The sequence below is a fragment of the Argopecten irradians genome, chromosome 3 (genome assembly GCF_041381155.1).
Source record: "Argopecten irradians isolate NY chromosome 3, Ai_NY, whole genome shotgun sequence".
Taxonomy (NCBI): domain Eukaryota; kingdom Metazoa; phylum Mollusca; class Bivalvia; order Pectinida; family Pectinidae; genus Argopecten; species Argopecten irradians.
The window spans coordinates 62,028,943-62,052,495 of record NC_091136.1 but is presented as its reverse complement, the minus strand read 5'-3'; the positions used below and the strand labels follow the sequence as shown (position 1 = coordinate 62,052,495).

Sequence of the window (23,553 nt, the reverse complement as noted above, 5' to 3'; positions counted from 1 at the left end):
CCTCAACCCTGCCAGCCATCGAAAATGTGAAATCGCTACTTACAAGTATTTTAACGATGTGTAGGAGGATTTCAGAGACGAATAAATGTCTATAACGTCCTTCACTTTATCAAAGATCTCTTTCCCAAAATCTGACGAGAAAAAAGTATCGCTGACAGCACCAAGTACAATTCGTTGGAGTTCTTCCTTTGACCACAGAATCTGCTTTACCTTGAAAGGCAAGTGTTAAAAGCTATTTTGTTTACTATTTTTTGTTAATAATTTGATTTACATATATGTCCATTACAGAGGCGTATTATTTAATGGGATTGAAGAAAACTGTAATGACGATAACGGTCATGGTGTATAAATTATCTGACGTCAGCAATAAGCTTGCAATTGCAAAGTCGTTTCAGGCACCATATCGATTTTGCCTTTGTACTACATAAAATGCATTGAATAATTTTAAATTCCTTAAAATAACAAAACATGAATCAGTATAGAAATGTGAGTTTAAGAGCAAAAGAGCAAAAAGTTAGATTATTTTCCACCATGAAAGTGAACGTCGTAAATCTATCTTATCACATCTTTTGTGTTAATAATGTGCAACATTTTCATGCTACCATAGAGGAGATGCAGTCCGAAAGTTCAGTTTGGTCGTTGTCCTCAGAGTCTGCAGTATCGTGCATAGATGCATTCACCACGGCGACAAAGTTGTTTATTTCTGCAATTATATCCATCAACTCGGCCCCATAATTTTGCCAAAATGGACTTCTTCCTATAATGAAAAAAAAGTAATCTGCTGTTACCATATTGAAGCTTTCAATGCAGAAACACACGTTAAAAAATACCATGTACACATGCATGGTGCTTTCAAAATCTTTATCACATTAAAGTATGAAAAGTAATAGAGAATTCAAAATGAAGGATAGAAAATGACTCTTAATCTACTTCATGCCAAGTGTTTTAATACTTACCCGATATTGTTAGAAGTGATTCCATCATAACGTTTTTGAAATCCATGAACATTCCGATAGATATTCTAATACTGAAATAGACAAAATGTCCAGTCATGTAACTATGATACCGTAAACAGAAATAAAAGTGTGCATCATCTCAAAATCAGTCAAAATAATGGTTTTATAAATACTTACTCAAGAAGGCTCTTTGCGAGAGTGGTTACAGCCTGGATTGGAGAGGTCAGAAACGACGTGATAGCAGCTATGATTTTCTTGAGGCTCTCGACGAACTTCTTGGCAATATATGGGAGTGTAATTGCAACGGCATCAATTGTTTTCTAAAATCAAAGCATCAACTAAATAATTATATAGGTTTTACAAATGTATATCATAATCCGTTAGTTAGAAACGCGATAAGGTTTCCGTCTTCGGTATGCATACTAGAAACATTGTAAATTTTCTCTTAATACCAGCTTTGTTTTATTTATTTATTTTGTTTTTTCCTTTTTTTATCATTTACATTTTATTGATTTTCATCAAAACATGACATCACAAACATAAAAGACAATACACAATCAAACTGCCGGATTAACATACAATATTTAATATACATGTATACAGATCTACAAAATCATATGTATTCATACCAGCATGATACTAACCTGATAAAACGTCATGATATCCTCCTGGACGTCAGTGATGAAGTTACGTACTTTAGTGACGACTCGCTTTAGCTGATCGATCCACGGAACTCCGCCATATTTGTACAAAGTTTTGATATGATCAATAAACCTCAAAGTCACTTGCCTTAACATTGTCGGTATGTGTTGTAATAAATGGATTATGGTATCAAAAACTTTCTGAATTCCTCCATCTTTAAGAAAGTTCAATATATTTATGAATGCGTTGACAGCGTTGACAACGGGATTTATCACCGAGACGCTCACTTTGTCAAACAGGTTAGCCAGATCACCGATGTCGTTGATCCCAAACTCCTAAATAAATATGTTTAATAACATTGTCATTTTACAACTGTTTGATAAGGAAATTGTACGATTAAAACCTACAAAAATAACATCCTTTGAATAAAACTGATTGAAAAATACGACGGTTATAACTTTAAAACATACACTACTCAGTTTTTTTAACAAATTTGTAATTGTAAAAATATTTAGTTCATCCCAAAAAATACATAGATTCTCATACAGTTTAGATTGTCCCAAAGAACATTTCATATACCATATGGTTGGCCTTAGAATTGAATGTTTAAGTTATTCCGACAACTTATAAAGTTTCCATAGAATCGGATCATTAAACATTTTGTGCAAAGTGTATATACATACTATTTTATAAATCCAAAAGCCTTAAATAAGTAATTATTTAGCTATTTCAATATTACATTGAACAGTTACTTTTTATCGTGATATATGTTTATAGTGTTATGAGCATCCCGAAAAGTAAAAAAAAAACAATAATAAAATATAATTATCCTATGTAAATATCTATGAAAATAAATACGATGATATCGATATAGGCTAAATGTCATGCAGCGCTTGCTCATCGTAATCTTAATCTAATGCTATTGAACAGTATGGGCATGCTTGCCTTCAGAATATTCATGTCGTAACCGACGTGACCCTGAAAGCACATCTTGGCGTCTAGTAAAGGATATCGAAGATTCACCAATTTCAGGTTCAGAATAGCAAATGCCACATTGTAGATATCTATCTCAAAATGTCCAGACAAAGCCCCTGTTGAACAACGATAAAGAGGCAGTAGAAAATACAAACATTAATAAATCAGACAAATTAACAAAAGTCAACCAATGGGAGGTAAAACATTAAGAAATACGTTTGGTATTCTGTATTGTCGTTTCCCCAGTATACTAACAGCGGATATCTTGGCCTCCTAGTTACTGCGAAGTATCATTTAGGCCTATATAATCAATCTACGATCTTCATTGAAGGTCAAGATATTTCAGATAAAGAAACTGATTGCCCTTTATCACACCATGCTACGCATGCTTTGATAGGTATCTTGCCCTGCAAATAATTGCAATGATTTATTTATAGTTCAATTGATCCCTTCAATTTTTGATGAAGGTCATCGTTATTCATTTGCAATAATGTCATCACCCCAGTATGATAAATGAATAAAACAATTAATCTATATCTAGGTATCCTGGTTATTGAATCAGTAGAAATGCAAACTAATTTGTACTTGAGATGTGCTAATATTAAACAGCAAAAAGGATATTTTGGCTCCGACGGCAGTTCGCTTATTATAATAATACAGAAATAGTATTTTTCTGAGAGTGCTTGTGATTCGTGTGCATATTCCGTACTGAATATTTGTGATGAATTGTGCATGTAATTACATACGTTTGTTTACAGAAATAAGATATTTGACCATCATACTTATATTAGACAATAATAGCGTTCGTTGTAAAACAATCTATTTGAGATGTATTAAAAAACAATAAATATTAGCCGTACTTAATTCGAGTTGGAGATTGTTCTTGAGAGTTATTCCAAATTCAGCTCCTATAGCTGCATTTCCTATTATTTTCTGCCAGTGAATGCCAGGAAGTACAATGCTGAAGAACAGGCCATTTTCAAGGCTACCAGCATACGATATCACTCCTCTCCGTAGACGTAATAGTGTAGGGTAGGTGTAGTTTGTACTGTGGAGATAAATTATATTAATCGATATCTGTTCATAGATTTAAAGTTATTGTTATAACCTTATCTCAGTATATCAACTTATGGAAAGTCAACCTTACTTGATTTAAATCAAATATAAAAGAGTAGTCTGTCCTTATCTCCGTATATCCTTCCTCTATTGTTAACAGCAAAGAGTAAATATATATCGCATTAGTATAACATCCGTCTATAGTCCGCTTTCTAACACCAGGATTTTTAGTACAGTAAATAATAACACGGCCTCACCTCAGTATATCATCCCTCTGTATTACAGTCAGCCTCCCTTGATTTGGATGAGAACGGAGCGCCTCGTAAGCCTCTTGTTTTACCTGTTTATTGTCATCATGTAAAACGCTGTGTAGTAACGAGTCAGCACTCTGAAATACAAATTAGGTGAACGCATATTAAATAGCTGATCATGAGCATTTTTGTAATTTCTTGGTAATTGTTGAATATGTCGTTGATAACGTTCGCCTATTTAGCTATATTACAAAGCATATCTATAGCACATTTAAAGTATCGTGAACCTAGTGAAAAGATTTTAAAATGCTAAAAATATAAATGCAATAATATGTAATATATAAATGCGGCAAATTCTGTATTTACAAATTAGAGCAAATTAAAGCAATTCTGACCTAAATCAGATTATAATCATGTTTGGTATTTAGTATATGTAATGCATGTTCTTGCTGATTCCATATCAGTTATGTTATATTTTATTAACAATATGAACACGTCTTTATTGTTGTTACTTACCAAAACCTAGTCATTAATAAACGGTTGTACAAAGATTTCGCCAATGAACAAATAAAAGGACCGAAAAACCTAATCGAAATATGTATTTTTTCAGATTCTCAATCGTGTAAAGGATTCCACAGAAAGGTTTATGGTTCGGAGCCTGCTGATTGGGTATTTAAGTAAGTGTAGGCTTGGTGATATATGCAAATATAAAATACATAGGGAATTTCAATGTATTTTTGAAAAAAATTGTGCAGACTTCAATACAAAGGTACAGGAGAACCATTTAGGTGTACTTACCTCGTTACAAGAGAAATGTTTGAGACTATTGACTGCAGCCCTTCGCCACTCAGGTGGACCTGTGTTAGGCTTCATAAACGAAGTGATGTGTTTCAAAGACCTATTCATCCCAGCGTTTCCTAGAGCATGCAGTAAGGTCATTTTTGTAAGTATGTAGTGGTTCCTGATTTCGTTTGGTACCGAAGATTCCACCAAACTCGTATTTGGCCCTACAAGACAAGATGAGTAGTGTATTTTTTTCCAAAAATATATATATCACCATAGGGTAAAGACAAGCTACATACAATCTTTGCATGTTCTCAACAATCCTTTGACGTCTCATCAACAGTATTATGGCGCTGCAGTAACAATAGCATGACAAATTAGCAATGACGTCATAATGACGGCGACAACAAACTACATTTTTGTCAGGTCACGTCATACTTGCAGTGCTGTCAAGTCATTATTAGAGACACAAAGTGATGTACGGGGTAAGAGAAAAAGAAAAATTAATCCTTTTTTGGATGAAAGATAATGTCTCGGGATAAGATTATTAAGCTGTCAAAGCCTCGTGTTTAATGCTTAATCATTTAGCCCTTAAAACATTACCTTCTGTATTTAGCCATTGTTCCAGTCTGTCTATCACTTGGTCAGCGTATGATGCGTTGTGTAATTTTGCGTTCTTCACCAAAGATCCCAAACACAAACATGCTCGTTTTTGAGTGCTGGACAGACTCACTTTTGCTGGGAAATACACATATATGTTATACAGAGACGAAAACAGAAATGAAAAAGGAAGATAATTATGATTCACATTTGCTTGGTCCATATTTCAAAGAAAGTGTCGCATGATATACTAATTAATTTTATTGTGTATTGAGGTTTACTTTTTGTGTTTTCTAAATCATTTTCTTCTTTATCATCTTGAGTTCACAATATTTAAGTTATAACTTGCTCACTGTTATTTGAATTCTTCTATTACTCCAAGTATCAATGTACGTTAATACCCTCTGTTATATAGCTAAAATAGTTGCTTTTTATCTTACTCTCATATAATTGGGTGTCATCCGGAACCACTTACCAGTAAATGTCACATTAGTACCTAAACAGCTGCCCTCCACAGCACGCATCAAGGCCTGGAAAAAGAAATATTAACATTGATCGAGTGGGAGAAAGAACAACAAACACAATGAATATTGTATCGTTCCGTGTTGGCACCCATAATGTCTTGAGATATCCAAGTGTGATGAAATGGGGAAAGAAAGACCTGCATCCGTTCAAATAAATCAGGTTCTTTTTTTGAAGTTTCTTAATGCGATAAAGCCTCGCCTCCTCAATGCTAACAATGATTTCCAAAATATAGCTATAATGAGCTTGCCTCAATAACCTTGAAGCTTAAGCTTGTATTTTCATTGTCTATACCCTGTGTGAAAATAAATACAGGGAATAACCCTATCACTGCTGATGGCGATTTTCCGAAATTGGTTGTAGTGTTCTGATAAATCTGATGATATTTTGCATAAAAAATCCAAGTTACCTTGACCTTGACACGAAGAGAAAAAAGCAGAACCATTGTTAAACCCATAACTATGTATGTTTCATAATTGGAAAATCATGCTATATACTCCCTAGCATTTGGTTATCATTTATGTTTACTCAAATTTGATATCATGAACAACAGTCATAGCCTGATGAACCTTTCTTTTGCAATGGAATTCCCCCATTGTAGTATATTAAAGTTGTCACTTACAAACGATGGTCTTTCCAACGCTACTAGGTGAATAAGACATCGTTGCATGTCCTGTTCGGTAGTGTTGTTACTGTCCAGGATTAGTGTCAGTATCAGAGTCTGTGATAATCCATCCCCACGTCTAGATAACATATCCACAAACAGACCTCTTCTTTGAGTACAAAGCGTATCGTTGTCACATATTACACTTAGCTCTTCCTCCATCAGACTCCGGAAATCATCGTGCTGCAGGGATTCCAGAAGTTGCGATAGGTCATCAACACAGCCTGGATCATCTGTCGCATTGCCTAAATATGATCAATACAGTATAATATTAGGTCTAAATAGGTCCACATTCATGACAGGTTACTGTAACTTTGCTGACATTAATATTCCCTTCTCTTGATTAAACAACGACACAGTTTGGAAAAGTGCCCGTTTTAAGAACTGTCTTTTACAGGAGCATATATGTTATAGTTATGTTATAGTGATAGCTGTAGTGTCTATTACACTCACCAGTTCTGTTGTTATCCAAGATACAGCTTAACAGAGAAACCATTTCGTCGTTTACTTCCTTCAGCGCATGCGTTTCCTCTTCCTCTTCCTACAGATTGTGTGATGAAATACATACAGAACATAAAGAAACATCAACAAAAACTAAACATCGATAAAACATGATCAAATGCCTTGTTTGTTATGTAATAGTATCAAATACTTACCTGTTGAATAAGAATTGTATCCTTTATGTACAGGTCCAGTTTGTGATTCTTATTGTCTGTATCACTAAAACATAAACAAAGAGAAACTTAAACATGTTTCCTAAAAAGATGTTTCAGTGAAAATAAAAAAGACAAACTAGGCTATGCTGTTAAATTATTGAATAATTTATTGCTAACGTTTACCTTGTTTTATCAAGCTGCAGGTGTGACGTTGCATATGAGGAAAACACGTCTGGAAGATCTGGAACAAATACAAGTGAGATGGTTGCAGGTTTTCATGAATAAGAAGGACTACAATACAAAGACATATAGAAACATGTTGTTGTTTTATAGAAATGTAAGATACAATATAGAAACATGATGTTGTTTTATAGAAATGTAAGATACAATATAGAAACATGATGTTGCTTTATAGAAATGTAAGATACAATATAGAAACATGATGTTGTTTTATAGAAATGTGAGAGACAATATAGAAACATGATGTTGTTTTATAGAAATGTTAGAGACAATATAGAAACATGATTTGTTTTATAGAAATGTAAAAGACATTATAGAAACATGATGATGTTTTATAGAAATGTTAGGGACAATATAGAAACATGATGATGTTTTATAGAAATGTTAGAGACAATATAGAAACATGATGTTGTTTTATAGAAATGTTAGAGACAATATAGAAATATGAATTTGTTTTATAGAAATATTAGAGACAATATAGAAACATGATGTTGTTTTACAGAAATGTGAGAGACAATATAGAAACATGATGTTGTTTTATAGAAATGTTAGAGACAATATAGAAACATGATTTGTTTTATAGAAATGTAAAAGACATTATAGAAACATGATGATGTTTTATAGAAATGTTAGGGACAATATAGAAACATGATGATGTTTTATAGAAATGTTAGAGACAATATAGAAACATGATGTTGTTTTATAGAAATGTTAGAGACAATATAGAAATATGAATTTGTTTTATAGAAATGTTAGAGACAATATAGAAATATGAATTTGTTTTATAGAAATATTAGAGACAATATAGAAACATGATGTTGTTTTACAGAAATGTGAGAGACAATATAGAAACATCATGATTTTTATAGAAATGTGAGAGACAATATAGAAACATGATGTTGTTTTACAGAAATGTTAGAGACAATATAGAAACATGATGTTGGTTTATAGAAATTTTAAAGACAATATAGAAATGTAATGTTGTTTTATAGAAATGTAAGGGACAATATAGAAACATCATGATGTTTTATAGAAATGTGAGTGACAATATAGAAACATGATGTTGTTTTACAGAAATGTAAGAGACAATATAGAAACATCATGATGTTTTATAGAAATGTAAGGGACAATATAGAAACATGATGTTGTTTTACAGAAATGTAAAAGACATTATAGAAACATGATGTTGTTTTATAGAAATATTAGAGACAATATAGAAACATTATGATGTTTTATAAAGATGTGAAAGACAATATCGAAACATGATGCTGTTTTATAGAAATGTTAGATACAATATAGAAATGTAATAATGTTTTATAGAAATGTAAGGGACAATATAGAAACATGATGTTGTTTTATAGAAATGTGAGAGACAATATAGAAACATCATGATGTTTTATAGAAATGTAAGGGACAATAGAGAAACATGATGTTGTTTTACAGAAATGTAAAAGACATTATAGAAACATGATGTTGTTTTATAGAAATATTAGAGACAATATAGAAACATGATCTGTTTTATAGAAATGTTAGAGACAATATAGAAATATGATGTTGTTTTACAGAAATGTGAGAGACAATTTAGAAACATCATGATGTTTTATAGAAATGTGAGTGACAATATAGAAACATGATGTTGTTTTAGAGAAATGTTAGAGACAATATAGAAATGTTATGTTGTTTTATAGAAATGTTAGAGACAATTTAGAAATGTAATGTTGTTTTATAGAAATGTAAGGGACAATATAGAAACATGATGTTGTTTTACAGAAATGTGAGAGACAATATAAAAGCATGATGTTGTTTTATAGAAATGTTAGAGACAATATAGAAATATGATATTGTTTTACAGAAATGTGAGAAACAATATAGAAACATCATGATGTTTTATAGAACTGAAAGAGACAATATAGAAATATGTTGTTCTTTTATAGAACTGTAAGAGACAATATAGAAATATGATGTTGTTTTATAGAACTGTAAGAGACAATATAAAAATATGATGTTGTTTGATAGAACTGTAAGAGACAATATGGAAATATGATGTTGTTTTGATAAAAATGTAAGAGACAATATAGAAACATGATGTTGTTTTATAGAACTGTAAGAGACAATATAGAAACATGATGTTGTTTTATAGAAATGTGAGAGACAATATAGAAACATCATGATGTTTTGCAGAAATGTAAGGGACAATATAGAAACATGATGTTGTTTTACAGAAATGTAAAAGACATTATAGAAACATGATGTTGTTTTACAGAAATGTTAGAGACAATATAGAAATGTAATAATGTTTTATAGAAATGTAAGGGACAATATAGAAACATCATGATGTTTTATAGAAATGTGAGTGACAAAATAGAAACATGATGTTGTTTTAGAGAAATCTTAGAGACAATATAGAAATGTTATGTTGTTTTATAGAAAAATGTTAGAGACAACATAGAAATGTAATGTTGTTTTATAGAAATGTAAGGGACAATATAGAAACATGATGTTGTTTTACAGAAATATGAGAGACAATATAAAAGCATGATGTTGTTTTATAGAAATCTTAGAGAAAATATAGAAATATGATATTGTTTTACAGAAATGTGAGAAACAATATAGAAACATCATGATGTTTTATAGAACTGAAAGAGACAATATAGAAATATGTTGTTGTTTTATAGACTTGTAAGAGACAATATAGAAATATGATGTTGTTTTATAGAACTGTAAGGGACAATATAGAAACATGATGTTGTTTTATAGAAATGTAAGGGACAATATAGAAACATGATGGTGTTTTACAGAAATGTAAAAGACATTATAAAAACATGATGTTGTTTTATAGAAATATTAGAGACAATATAGAAACATGATCTGTTTTATAGAAATACAATATAGAAACATGATCTGTTTTATAGAAATATTAGAGACAATATAGAAACATGATCTGTTTTATAGAAATGTGAGAAACAATATAGAAACATCATGATGTTTTATAGAACTGAAAGAGACAATATAGAAATGTTATGTTGTTTTATAGAACTGTAAGAGACAATATAAAAATATGATGTTGTTTTATAGAACTCTAAGAGACAATATAAAAATATGATGTTGTTTTATAGAACTGTAAGAGACAATATAGAAATATGATGTTGTTTTGATAAAAATGTAAGAGACAATATAGAAACATGATGTTGTTTTATAGAACTGTAAGAGACAATATAGAAACATGATGTTGTTTTACAGAAATGTTAGAGACAATATAAAAGCATGATGTTGTTTAATAGAAATGTGAGAGACAATATAAAAGCATGATGTTGTTTAATAGAAATGTGAGAGACAATATATAAACATGATGTTGTTTTATAGAACTGTAAGAGACACAAAATATTACGTTAAAAACAGAGAACATAAGATTATAAAATTGATACCTTATAATAAAAAGGAATTCAAAATGACTATGATGAATATCAATATATTCATTGAAGGTAGGGATGAGATATTTCACCATCAATGATATATATAAGGTGTGATTATTACTGTTAGTAGATAGTAAGACAGATATATACCTCCAGTCGACGTATCCTCAATTATGTACTCTCCCTTTAGTGGTGTTCTGTAGAACAAAAGTGAGAGAATTCTGTCTTGAGAATGTAGCAAAAAAATTTGAATCGTTACAATTTTTCTACATATTTGTATTCATAATATGTAATTATTTATACTCTTCAGAAAATAATCCATTTTGACGACAGAAAACATGAGTTTGATACAGGTTTTGATCAAAACATACACATCTACCGGGCAAATTTAATTTGGCCATAGTACAGGCCCCTGTAACCTTTAAACTCATTTCAAGGGTTTGCATTAATATTGCTACATATAACATTTAGTTTTAATAAAATTGGTTTGTGGGCAAATTTCCATTCTTCGTGAAAGAGGTCCTTTAACAGATATATTTAAAAACATTGGCGAGCTACAATTGCACCTTTGACTCACATTTCAAAACGACTGGCTTTAAATTACTTTAGATAATTAAAACGCTTACACTTGGACATGGACAGATTTCAAAGTGAAAATATTTCAAAACGTCAAACATAGACAGCATGAAAAATTTAAATAAAAAGAACTGATTCTTTCTTTCATTGTAAGAACCAATTCATTCCTTCAATAAGATACATTGAGAAGTAAACGATTATAAAGTCAGTCTGATAATCTGGGCGGAACTAATGACATAAGTACTTTTGTAACCGAGCCCATTTTTAACAAGCTAGTCATTATATATCCCAAGTGTCATTATCTGGTAATCTATACCAAACAAATGGTAACTATTAGGCATGGGATATAATACATTTCTTATCACATTAGATAGATACACAGTAATTAGTTTCAGTTTACTTGAGTTTGCTGGAAAAAAACCCAGTCCCTAGCTGTTTAAAAGGGATACGTCTTAGCTGACAAAATTGTTAATCATCTCATTAATTTTCCAATAATTAATTTCAAACTACATTTTCCAAGCAGAACGCAAGCGTTTATAGAAAATAATTTTAATGTCAGAACATGCTATGATGAAACATTATAACACCAAAAAAATGGGAATTTTCTTTCGAAAAATTACAAAAATGTAAAATGTTATTTTCATTGTAAACAAAAAGACGTGACATACATTTCTTTAGTAACATATTTTGATTGGACCTATGAATCTATTTCTTTATTATCTCACATTTTGGATGCTTATTTTGTTTATCTTGCTTCATTTTAAGGGACTTTATCTTTGTTTATAACTCAGACAGAAATGATGAAGTGATTACTACACATTTCACAACATTTGATACTCAGAGCAGGACAGTAATGTTAGCAATATATACTGACAACGTTTGATACTCAGAGCAGGACAGTAATGTTAGCAATATGTACTGACGACGTTTCACTATAAATGAACGACAACACATATGTGTTATTGGTACAAAAACTTACAATAGACACGTGACTTTAACCTCTTTTTACTTACCTAGTAGTCGTCGTTTGTTCTAATTTTCGATCTAAAAACACGTGGTCCCTGGCCGTAGCATGCTGAAGTACGCCATTTGTGTCGTAGGTAAGGCTCTACAATATATAGTATGTACTGAGAACATATTTCATCAGAAGGAAGTAGAAAAGACACCAGTTATAGACGAAGCAAAACGACAGCGCCATAATGAATTAGATTGTATCGTCCGTAAGAGTGATGCTTAAGTTTTTTTTTACGTGTTTACAGGGGCAACACGAATATCTAAACTTAGATGGCAATGGTTATTCTTTACGTTATAAATAATGAGATTTTCTATCTTCAAATAAAATCACCACAACTCTGGTTCGTCTTCTGAATACTAATGATTAGGACCCCTACCGTGTTGAGAGCCCGGTTATTATGACCACCACAAGGGTCCCCTAACCGTATTGTGAGCCCGGTTGTTATGACCACCATAAGGGCCCCCTTACCTTGTTGAGAGCCCGGTTGTTATGACCACCATAAGGGTCCCCTTACCTGATTGCGAGCCCGGTTGTTATGACCACCATAAGGGCCCCCTTACCTTGTTGAGAGCCCGGTTGTTATGACCACCATAAGGGTCCCCTTACCTGATTGTAAACCCGGTTGTTATGACCACCATAAGGGGCCCCTTACCTTATTGTGAACCCGGTTGTTATGACCACCATAAGGGTCCCCTTACCTTGTTGTGAGCCCGGTTGTAATGACCACGACTTTGATGCGTCTTGTGCACTGTCTGACCGTTTGTTGACCTGTGAATCTGATAGGTATGCTTCAGATGTCCTGAAAATAATAAATAAACAAAGTGTAATATTGTTTTAGCAGACAATTATGTTTTATTCCAGATAAAGGGTTTAAATCTCACCTGAATGGTCCACTTCATCGTTTGTAAAGGTAACCACTGGTCCAGTGTGGAAAGTCTAAAAAACAGGTTATGAAGAACAATAATTATCTTATAATTGACTTGGTGGTTATTGAGTGTTCAAATTTTTATCGCATTAAATACATTTTTATTTACGTTTTAACTGTTAAGCTTCGACTTCAATTCTGGATTAATTACAATATTTAACTAAAAATGTATTTCATAATCTAATTACACTCGTTGATCATGAAGTATTGTTTTACATTACACTACTCAACAGAAAAAAAGTGAAGTTTGAAATGTTAAAAATGCATGTTGATGACATTCTTATCAATTCAAACCTTTTACTAGTAAGTATTACGCGAGACACCACAAGTGTAAAGAATTGTAAACGATCTACATAAGATTTTACGTGAATTTAAAAAAAAATGATTTGTACTAAAACAACTTGGATACACTTGGTGAAAAAGATATATCGTATCAATAAGATTGGAAATAATACTTACTCGCGATTTTGCAGAAAATATGCTGACAATAGCTTTTTTCAGAAAGACAGCCTCGGTTTGGTCTTCCTTATGATAATGTACGACCTCTACCAGACCACTGCTGTCCATTGTGAATAGGAAGCTAAAACAAATATAATTTAAGTATGTCACTGTGTGGGTATTGTAACCCACTCCCTAGTATGCCATTTAAGCAAAACTCAGGATGCCTTTTGCTTAGTTAGTTTTGATTCCATGTGCTTGAGGATGGCCAAGAACTCGGAAATTTACAAAAAGGAAATGTATTAATGGTTAGAACTTACTATTTTGTTAGGTCAAATTTCCGCGGATTTTGAAGAGCTATAAAGGAAATAATATAAGGTTAGACATGCGAGTACTAGTAACGCTACATACGAGGTTTGAATAGCATTTCTGTATACCAAACAGTATTTATGTGCCTAAGATGTATGTATGATTTTATTTTAGAGTTTCTGCTTATCTTGCAACCAATTTTGAGTGAAAACATATTTAAAACAAAAGCAGATTGCCTGTTGTTTACTTTGTTCATTCATTGAACCTGAAACCAGTACTCCACTTCATATCAGAATCTATAGTCACCATTGGTCTTTCATACACTAGATGTATGTCCAAGACATTATTTGCTTAATTGCCCTAAATTGTAATGCCGTGTATATGCGCATATATTAAGACTGTTAGCAAATATATTCCTCCCCTAACACATAGTTACAAATTATAAAAATCTGTCGTTTGCATCTCCATGTACTAAAAGTTGGGATGACACGAATGGGAGAGGGGAAAGGGGGTTGGACGAAGTTTAAATTATTTTCGTATCAATTATCATGTTAGGTTGATAAATGATTGCCCCGAATACTAATCTTTACACTATATATAAAAACAATCATTTAAAAAATCTATTTATGATATATTTGGTCTTTTCGTCAACATAAAAAGCCATATCATACTTGAAATAGAACAGAAATAAAAAAAAATAAATAAATTATCGTTTACTGGATTAAAGTGATAAAAGAATCTCACGGAATTCGTGTCCATGTCGGATGGTGATGCTGTCAAGCTTGAGCCGGTTCAGTCTAGTACCATCTTCTGATGTGTTTACGGTACGGACCCTCAACTGTAAACATTGGAAAGGATAATCTGCGGTGATTTCTGTGGTAACTGTGGTGGATTAAATATTAAACAATTTAAATGTTTGTAAACGTCCGGATAATATTTTGTTGTCTTTAGATCTTTAAGCTTATGTATGTGATGATAGTGAATACTAAGCTAGTATTGTTGTAAGCGACATTACACGATACAGTCAAAGGCATATACCTAAACCGAATTTACCGTTCATACAATTCAATTAATTAAAGTAAAATGCTAATTTTACTAAAGCAGGTTGGTTTATGTTTCCCGCACTCCTTAAATTTCTTATGTTAGAATTGTTTCCTTCAGAAACGTAGTTGACCTTTAGGTTAGGAGCACATATCATCAATGCAGGTGAATTGTCTTAGCCCCTATGGATGTTGGTCCTGGTAAAAACAATTACTAGATATTCTTTCTAAATTCCTCTTTTTTTGGAATGATTTTTTTTTCAAATACAAGTATTTTATAGGCCGTTTAGTGAAACGGGGCATTGTGTCTTCTAAGCTTTTATATCAATGAAAAACAGTAGGCATTACAATATTTATGTTTTCATTTTTAATGGTTGATGTATTGCTGGATCACGAACACTGACATGATCGCTCACATATGTTAACTTCATCCTAATAGTTACAAGGTTCACAATTTAATGTATACGTGTTATTTGGGAAAAAAATCGAAATACTTTTATTTCACATATCCGTTCACCCATACTATAAAAATGGTGCTATTTGTCTATAACGTTTTAATTTAAATCATCGCAAAATTATTTTACCAGTTTTCAATAGCATTGATGACGAATTTCAGAGGAGCGAAACAACTAATCTACCTAATTTTTACCATGATTTTTACCTAATTACCTAAGTTATCATATCCCCGTCACACAACCCATGTGATTCTAGAATATATTAATATGAAGCAAATCATATCTGGATACACATAAAGCACTAAACATTAATCCCACTGATTAAGAAAATGAAAGTAGTTTTATCTATGTTACTAAGACGATAAAGATACCAAAAGTCGCTTAGACATAATTCTTACCTCTAGTGTAGGTGCTGATTATGATTAGGATTTTCTCGTTCACAAAAATTTAAATAACTTAAAAACAAGCTTTGAATATTATAGAAACATCAGTAGATGCTTAGTTGACAAACGATACCATTCATTAGGCATGATCTAATTGATTTCCGTCACATTATATAAAGCATGCCATGTTAAGATCAAGATACAGATACAAAAATAGAACAAATTAATGCTTAAAGTCACACTATACGTAACTTGAAGCAAAACTCCAGGATATATTTGACTCCGATATTGTTATTAAATTAAGCTATATCGAAGAATATTGATAATGATTTCTCAATAACTTTGGTATAGCAGTTGTTAAAAGTAGATGCTTGTAATCATGCTTTCATTTTAAACTGGTCGCTATTGAAGTTAGGATGGTTGCCGAACGGAAGTCGGAGAGTTCATGATCCGTCTACGAAAGAGTTCGGAAAGACGTAGTTACGGTAGTCACATGGTGTTCTCGGTAACGGCATTACAATGTAGACTAACTTCGGTTTGTTTCAAAAGTGGCACCTACTTAGCCATTTTCAATATTTACTTTGATTTTTATGAACATATTCGGAATCTTTACAGTCCGTCTTGACTTCAATTTAGTCCTCTCTTATTTAGAATCTCTGCATGATATAAAACAAATATTTATTTTCAAAGTTCTTCTCAATCACGAAAAAAAAAATCGGACAGATTCGGGACTTTAATTAGGTCACTGTGACCTACTTATTTTTGAACTGAAATTCATAAACGTATAATTTTCAGCCGAAAACTTTGAAAATATATTTAATCTAATATTTACTTAATTATGACTTCAACAAAGAAAACACCAATGCTCAGTCTTTGGCTTAGTCCTTGTCTATTGACCTCTGAAATTACCATCAGCCCGGAAAAAAAGAATATTCTGAAAGGTGTCTTCATACAAACTAGTGTGCTTATCACTGCGGGATATCCTTCCTTTATAGGAAACTGGTGAGCACATTATAAACCACTTGTACGGCAAATATATGTTATATACCAGTCACCAAGTTTTCTCTTGACTTTTATTAATAGAAATGCTTAGTTATATACATCAAATAGGAACGTCAACATACAAAATACCACTCGTAATAATATTATCATAGCGGGTATATAATACACTCTTTAACATATTATTCTTATTACACAAACGGTTCTGACGCAGTGACGTACGTAAAACAGCCACAATCTTATTTTGAATCATTATTTAATTAATGCTTACAATTTGTTAATAACTTAAAGTTAGGGCTCTTTGAATGTCTTTCTACCAGATAGCATGGGGTGACCTTTCATTGTATTTAAAACCCGCAAAGCGTCTAGCTCCGATAGCTGGTGATTTTGTACGGTAATCCTATTAAACACATACATATACCACACACAACATTACGATACTAACGTGTCTATCTGATTAAGAGATGGTGCAATAGATACAAATGTACCAAGTGACTTATTGTGCTGTAGGTACTATCTATTACTATACATAATATACTATATTAGTGCCGATGGATACTACAGGCGCTGAATATAAAATTTACACAATTAATCTATTCTTAGATTGCAAATCTACACATATTCATCTATTCAAAAATGTACCGAAATTTTCAAACTGATGATTCAAGAAGAGCAATTATTCACCACCAAATGTAATCAACATTTAGATAATTACTTCCAATGCATATTTAAAAAATAAGGACAAATAAGAGTTCAAATTGAATTCTGGCAGTACTGCCAAAATTATATTTACATCTATAGTGCAGTAGAAGTTACAATTTCATTTCACATTTTAGTGCTATTATATAATACACGTTATTATATATATGTAGTTATAAGGGGACTTATGGAGCTGTCTTTCTATCTGAACATTTTCAAAGCAAAAATCATGTGCTGTATCTAATGTACCGAAACAAAAATGTCTTTGTTCATGTTACTTTCAAATGAAAGATCACCCCATAAGAGGATACCTAAATTGTCTACAATATTGTATTTTGTGAACATACCAGAGACATATTATATTTGGTCTTATCTATTACCAATGTTACAATAACTAAACGATGTTCTAGTGATTTCAGTGATTTAATGTTTATGAGGCATCATTTCTGTCTGTCATTTAATGATTTTCACACCTTACTTTATTAAAAACAGCATGGTATACAAACCACCCCCCCCAGAAATTATACACATGTTTGGTCGAGTTTGAAATGCAGATAACTATTAGACTCGAATTATATGCGTTATCAAATTTAAAAGTGTAGCACCTCTCATATTTTGTAAAATATTTTGGTACATGTAATTATCTTACATATTAATTAATTATTCAGTTTAACAATGGTTATAAATAATTTCCATGTGACATTATCTTTCGTCATGCGTTTTGCCGAACAGACATTATTGTTTGTTTTAATTGAAAAAAGGTAATGCTTCAGATATATAACTCTCATTAAATAAAACCGTACTTGCTTTTATACCTATAAATATGACGTCTATAGAGTCTTTGTTGATATATGTATGTTATACATTGCTGTATTTTATTTGTTATTATTTATAACAAAATATTATAGAAATAATAATAAATACATCAAAATGAATAAATAAATAATTAAGTGTAAAAATAAATAAATGATAATAAAAACAGCTTTTTTTTACCTTATAATCTTATATTGATTTTATAACAAATACAAATTCTTCTTCTATGGCTATGCGTATGCTGTTAATTCAGCCTCTTGAAAATTTGGCTCGGTAGTAATAAATGCAAATAAATTGTTGGCTTGCATTCTGGAAAAACATGTTATCATGATACTAAAAATGCGATTGGAATAAAACGTTATCAAAAAACTACAGAAAGGAAGATATTTACTTACGTGACACACAATGGTGATATTGGTCTTCCCCAAAACCTCAGACTCGGACGTGTAGCTGTAGTGGTGCTCCTTACCATCATGGAAGTTATAGCCAGCAACACCAGTTATATACCACCACAACACAAACACTGAAAGCAACCAACTTCTCATCCTCATCTTTGATTCCCCATTTGGTTATACACCTTTAAATAATCCGCTGCGGGAGTGTTGGTCTGAGTTCCCAGTAACACACAGACAAATGTTTTGTCCCGATCAGGTTTGGTTTGTTCTCTGTAATACGCAACCAGGAAGTAATAATTTAATATGTGAGTAGGAAGCATTGTAGACCAGTAACACCCGGATACCAGCAAACAAGTCACTCAACATTCCGAGATCGAAATGGAGAAATACTCATCTATATAGTCATCTATAGTTTCGTCTAATGGCGTCTACAATGCTTTGTATTGTAGTCTTGGTGTCCCTGAAGATACTGGGTGAGTCCAACACCATTGATATTTGATTATTTATTACATTTATATCCACTTTGAATATCTAGTGCGTGTGTGTGTGTTGACACTTTTAACATAAATACATGTACATTGATCTGTTGTGACGAGAATTTTATAGCGCAACACCATCGAGATGAATCTTTTCCAAAAACTTTACCAATTACTTACTGTATTACCTATATGTACATTAAACGTGGATTATCTTATTGAGCAAACGTTATGCACCTCATTGAAATATTTGAATAGTGCTTTTAAGGATGTAATCTTCTAAGGTTTCAGTCCCGTTTTAGACATAGATCAAAGAAGTTATAAGATTTCAAATGCAATTTATCAATATCCGTAGTAAGTTGCCTATTGCAAATTTTGTCAAAAATACATTTTTATTCTTACGAGGATTTTAGAAAGGGCCATTTGGCGTCCATTTTGAAATTGTGTCTTTTTCGCTTTGATTAGAGCCAAAGTTTTACCATTTGCTACATAAATTGACTTTACTTTAATTTGAGCACTTTTTTTACTCTAAAATAAAATAAAAATAGATATTTAATGGGACAAAAAGTAAGCACACGGACCCCTACACAGACCCCTATTTTTCTGTCTGATATAGAAAGAACAACATTGTGGCTTTTTTAGCTCAAAATGAAGGGGTATTAGTAGCACATGTTGTTATTCAGAGAGTCTTACTAATCATAACTGGTATTTTTTTAAAAGGAGACCACTGGAAAATAAATTCTACAAACATCCATACATATAAAAAAACGAGCACACCGACATATGTTTCCCCCCTATTTTCTTCTATTACATGAACTCCTTTTTCCAAAAATCTACATGAGAAAAAAAAATTAATACAAGAAAATTTTGACTAATATATACATCCTTACATCAATATTAACTGTTCACGAATATAACATTGAATCTTATAAGAACTAAATGTTATCAAAACCAAAATCGACAGCTAAAACTTTGAACATCTGTATGTGTATAACTCTTTTTAGAGAAGCATTAGATTGTGAAACATTATGCAATATAACAATATATACACTATCGGGAAGACAGCTACCATGTTTTAACTGCTATCATATACTAACTTAAAATTTCAATTAAAAAATTAAGGAATTATATAATTACAAATATACATAAAGTATACATTGGCAGTAATATTAGAAATGGATTACTTACCGAATATAATAAAAAATAGTTCACATTGACTTTATGGTGGGGTGGGGTAAGGGAGAAAACTCTTTCTGAATTATCTCAAAGTAATCTTTGAAGTATACAATGGTAGCGTGATGGTTTGAGTTTTTACAGTTTTAACTGTCTTTTTTTCATTTAAATTTGCTTTTTTCAAAAAAGAATAATTTATTCAGTAATACATGTAAATAACAATATATTTCCCATTCGCATATCTAGGGCTCTCATTCAATATCCATATTTGTTATCTTTTAGATCAAATTTACCGCATTCTTCGCTCTTACCTAATTACAGATGTATTCTTTGTAATCTAAGTATACAGTGGTAGCGTGATGGTTTGAGTTTTTACAGTTTTAACCGTCATGTATTTTGTTTATGTTTCTCACTTTTATCTATTAATTGTTGTCTGTCCCTCCAAACCCTTAATTAAATATAAATATAATAAATATCATCTTTATAAACTTGCAGTGATAAATGCCAGAAAAGTTGAAGATTTAACCCGTTCCTCTGTCAATTCTAACGACGTTTCGGGTACTGCTTCCTTTCCTGACAAATGTATACGTAAGGAAGGATGTCCGGTCCTTTACCAGGTAAACGTCGATTTTCGTTGTAGCAATTTAGCATCGTCTTTTAGAATGTACCCTTATAGTATACTTTATCTTTACCTGACGAAATAACTACTTATTATAATAATAGTTATACCTCCTTCCATATTTGATTGTTCGTTTGATTTTGATTTAAAGTGTTGCGAGATATTATCAATAACTACATACATTTTGCCAGGTCACAACCCACACAGCAGTTGGTACTCTGAATAGTATAATTACGTGAAATAACACAGATAAGATATCACGACATGGCTATCTATTAAAATGATATTATAACTTAAAGATGCTCCACCGCAGAGCATAAATGATATTCATTATTTAAACAATAATTGGTGTTTTGCTTTTGGTGCATTCGCAATCAGTACTTTATTCCATATAGGATATAGTGCCACGGAATTTTTTCGGGATGCAATTAATTATTTTTCATATTTTCAACTTTTCTTAACTAGAATTAGAAGCTCAAACTTTGGTGGTAATGGTGTAACTAAGTAATTTTTGTGACTGAAGAAAAATACTAAATCGTCTGGTACTGTTTTTGGTAGTGAAAAAATACCATTTGTCGGCGGTGGAGCATCTTTAAACTTACTTAATTTACAAAGACCTTCCTATATGACATATTATATGATGTACTATATTTCCATTTTCTTGTTTCGCTTGTAGGGTGCACAGCCAGGACAGAAGTGTGATAGCCATTGCCGGCCTCTGAAATGTGCATGGTTTGCAGTAGAGAATGCAACGCACATATTTATACAATGTGGTGGTAAGTTTACAATGCTTTTATGACCGTACATCACACAGGGACCAGGCACGATTTTTTTTAACCAACGGTATACATATGTTTATATATTATAGTATGAAGGGTATGAACTCGGCGGTCGAGAAAAACTGACCATTTTTTTAAACCGTGCGTTTTTTTTAATAAACGGGCTCTATACACCATTTGCGCATATCTTACCTTAAAGAGAAATAATTTATCTTTCAAATGAGTAGTTGATGAACAAAATTGGCCAAGTATTGACGAAGTTATGGCCTGATGAATCGGCAAATTTACGAAAAATATGCTAGGTACAATCCCTGTCCGGTCGAAATGTCGCCTCTAATGGGTACCCCAAAAACCAAGCCGAAATCACAAAATCTACTCTTGTGGTGGTAAACAGTAACATAACTGTGTCCATCCACAATCTCCTTTGGAGTTGTAATATCCTGTTCTTTGTAGAAACTCCATAGGGACAATCAGTGGCGCTCCACTCTAGGCTTATAGTGAAGGCAGTGGAAGAGAGATAATAGGAAGATAAAAGTAAGTGAAGAAGACGAGGAACGATAAGATCGTAAATTTAGTCGCCTTTTATGATTCTCTGACGCCTTTTCTGCAGGAGTTTTCTGACAATAAGATCTCAAAGGAAGTCGCCTTTTAAGATCTTAACGCCTACATGAAGGTGTTACCTAACGATGAGATCGTATATTTGGTCGCCTTTTAAGATTCTAAAGCCCTACATACAGGTGCTATCTAACCATATGATCACAAAGGAAGTCGCCTTTTAAGATTCTAACGCCCTACATGCAGGTGCTATCTAACGATGAGATCGTATATTTGGTCGCCTTTTAAGATTCTAAAGCCCTACATACAGGTGCTATCTAACCATATGATCACAAAGGAAGTCACCTTTTAAGATTCTAAAGCCCTACATACAGGTGCTATCTAACCATATGATCACAAAGGAAGTCGCCTTTTAAGATTCTAACGCCCTACATGCAGGTGCTATCTAACGATAAGATCGTAAATTTAGTCGCCTTTTAAGGTTCTAACGCCTTTAATGCAGGTGTTATCTAAGCGCTAAACAGGGACAGAAATATTTAAAGACTGTGGTGTATCTTGGCCATGGGATAGAACCCCGAACGTTCCTCATAGCGACAGTGGCGCTCCACTCTTGGCTTATAATGAAGGCAATGGAAGAGAGATGTTAGTAAGATAAAAGTTAGTGAAGAAGACGAAAAACGATAAGATCGTGAATTAAGTCGCCTTTTATGATTCTCAAACGCTTTATTTGCAGGAGTTATCTGACAATAAGATCGCAAATGAAGTCGCCTTTTAAGATTCTAACGCGCTACATACAGGTGTTATCTAGACGATAAGATCGTAGATTAGTCGCCTTTTAATATTCTAACGCCCTACGTACAGGTGTTATCTAACGATAAAATCACAAAGGAAGTCACCTTTTCAGATTCTAACGCCCTACATGAAGGTATTATCTTACGATAAGATCGTAAATTTAGTCGTCTTTTCTAACGCCTTACATGCAGGTGTTATCTAACGATAAGATTGTAAATTTAGTCACCTTTTAAGAATCCAACGCCCTACCTGCAGGTGTTATCTAACGATAAGATCGTAAATTTAGTCGTCTTTTCTAACGCCCTACATGAAGGTGTTATCTTACGATAAGATTGTAATTTAGTCTTCTTTTCG

At 32.3% G+C, this 23,553-nt stretch overlaps 2 protein-coding genes across 5 annotated transcripts in view; one reads left to right on the top strand and one right to left on the bottom strand.

Moving 5' to 3' along the window:
• Nucleotides 1–19,085, bottom strand: part of LOC138319307 (uncharacterized) — a 40,619-nt gene extending 21,534 nt beyond the window's left edge. For 2 of the 3 annotated variants that reach the window (XM_069262371.1, XM_069262373.1), the window contains exons 1-23: nt 18,806–19,085; nt 14,766–14,859; nt 14,033–14,069; nt 13,734–13,854; nt 13,231–13,285; nt 13,048–13,148; nt 12,348–12,442; nt 10,909–10,955; nt 7,289–7,346; nt 7,106–7,169; nt 6,903–6,990; nt 6,408–6,694; nt 5,739–5,793; nt 5,267–5,401; nt 4,679–4,887; nt 3,887–4,017; nt 3,434–3,621; nt 2,544–2,689; nt 1,601–1,933; nt 1,134–1,276; nt 957–1,027; nt 603–757; nt 44–210 (exon numbers count right to left, since the gene is read on the bottom strand). In XM_069262371.1, the coding sequence (XP_069118472.1) occupies nt 44–210; nt 603–757; nt 957–1,027; nt 1,134–1,276; nt 1,601–1,933; nt 2,544–2,689; nt 3,434–3,621; nt 3,887–4,017; nt 4,679–4,887; nt 5,267–5,401; nt 5,739–5,793; nt 6,408–6,694; nt 6,903–6,990; nt 7,106–7,169; nt 7,289–7,346; nt 10,909–10,955; nt 12,348–12,442; nt 13,048–13,148; nt 13,231–13,285; nt 13,734–13,854; nt 14,033–14,069; nt 14,766–14,859; nt 18,806–18,961 (2,936 nt within the window). In that variant the 5' untranslated portion in view covers nt 18,962–19,085. Of the gene's footprint in view, nt 1–43; nt 211–602; nt 758–956; nt 1,028–1,133; nt 1,277–1,600; nt 1,934–2,543; nt 2,690–3,433; nt 3,622–3,886; nt 4,018–4,678; nt 4,888–5,266; nt 5,402–5,738; nt 5,794–6,407; nt 6,695–6,902; nt 6,991–7,105; nt 7,170–7,288; nt 7,347–10,908; nt 10,956–12,347; nt 12,443–13,047; nt 13,149–13,230; nt 13,286–13,733; nt 13,855–14,032; nt 14,070–14,765; nt 14,860–18,805 lie in introns of those variants that run through there. The other variant, XM_069262372.1, reaches the window with a different exon arrangement.
• Nucleotides 19,086–19,104: 19 nt separating this feature from the next.
• LOC138319309 (uncharacterized) overlaps nt 19,105–23,553 on the top strand; it is a 30,679-nt gene continuing 26,230 nt past the window's right edge. For both annotated transcript variants that reach the window (XM_069262375.1, XM_069262374.1), the window contains exons 1-3: nt 19,105–19,278; nt 20,950–21,071; nt 21,750–21,849. In XM_069262375.1, the coding sequence (XP_069118476.1) occupies nt 19,227–19,278; nt 20,950–21,071; nt 21,750–21,849 (274 nt within the window). In that variant the 5' untranslated portion in view covers nt 19,105–19,226. The remainder of the gene's footprint in view (nt 19,279–20,949; nt 21,072–21,749; nt 21,850–23,553) is intronic.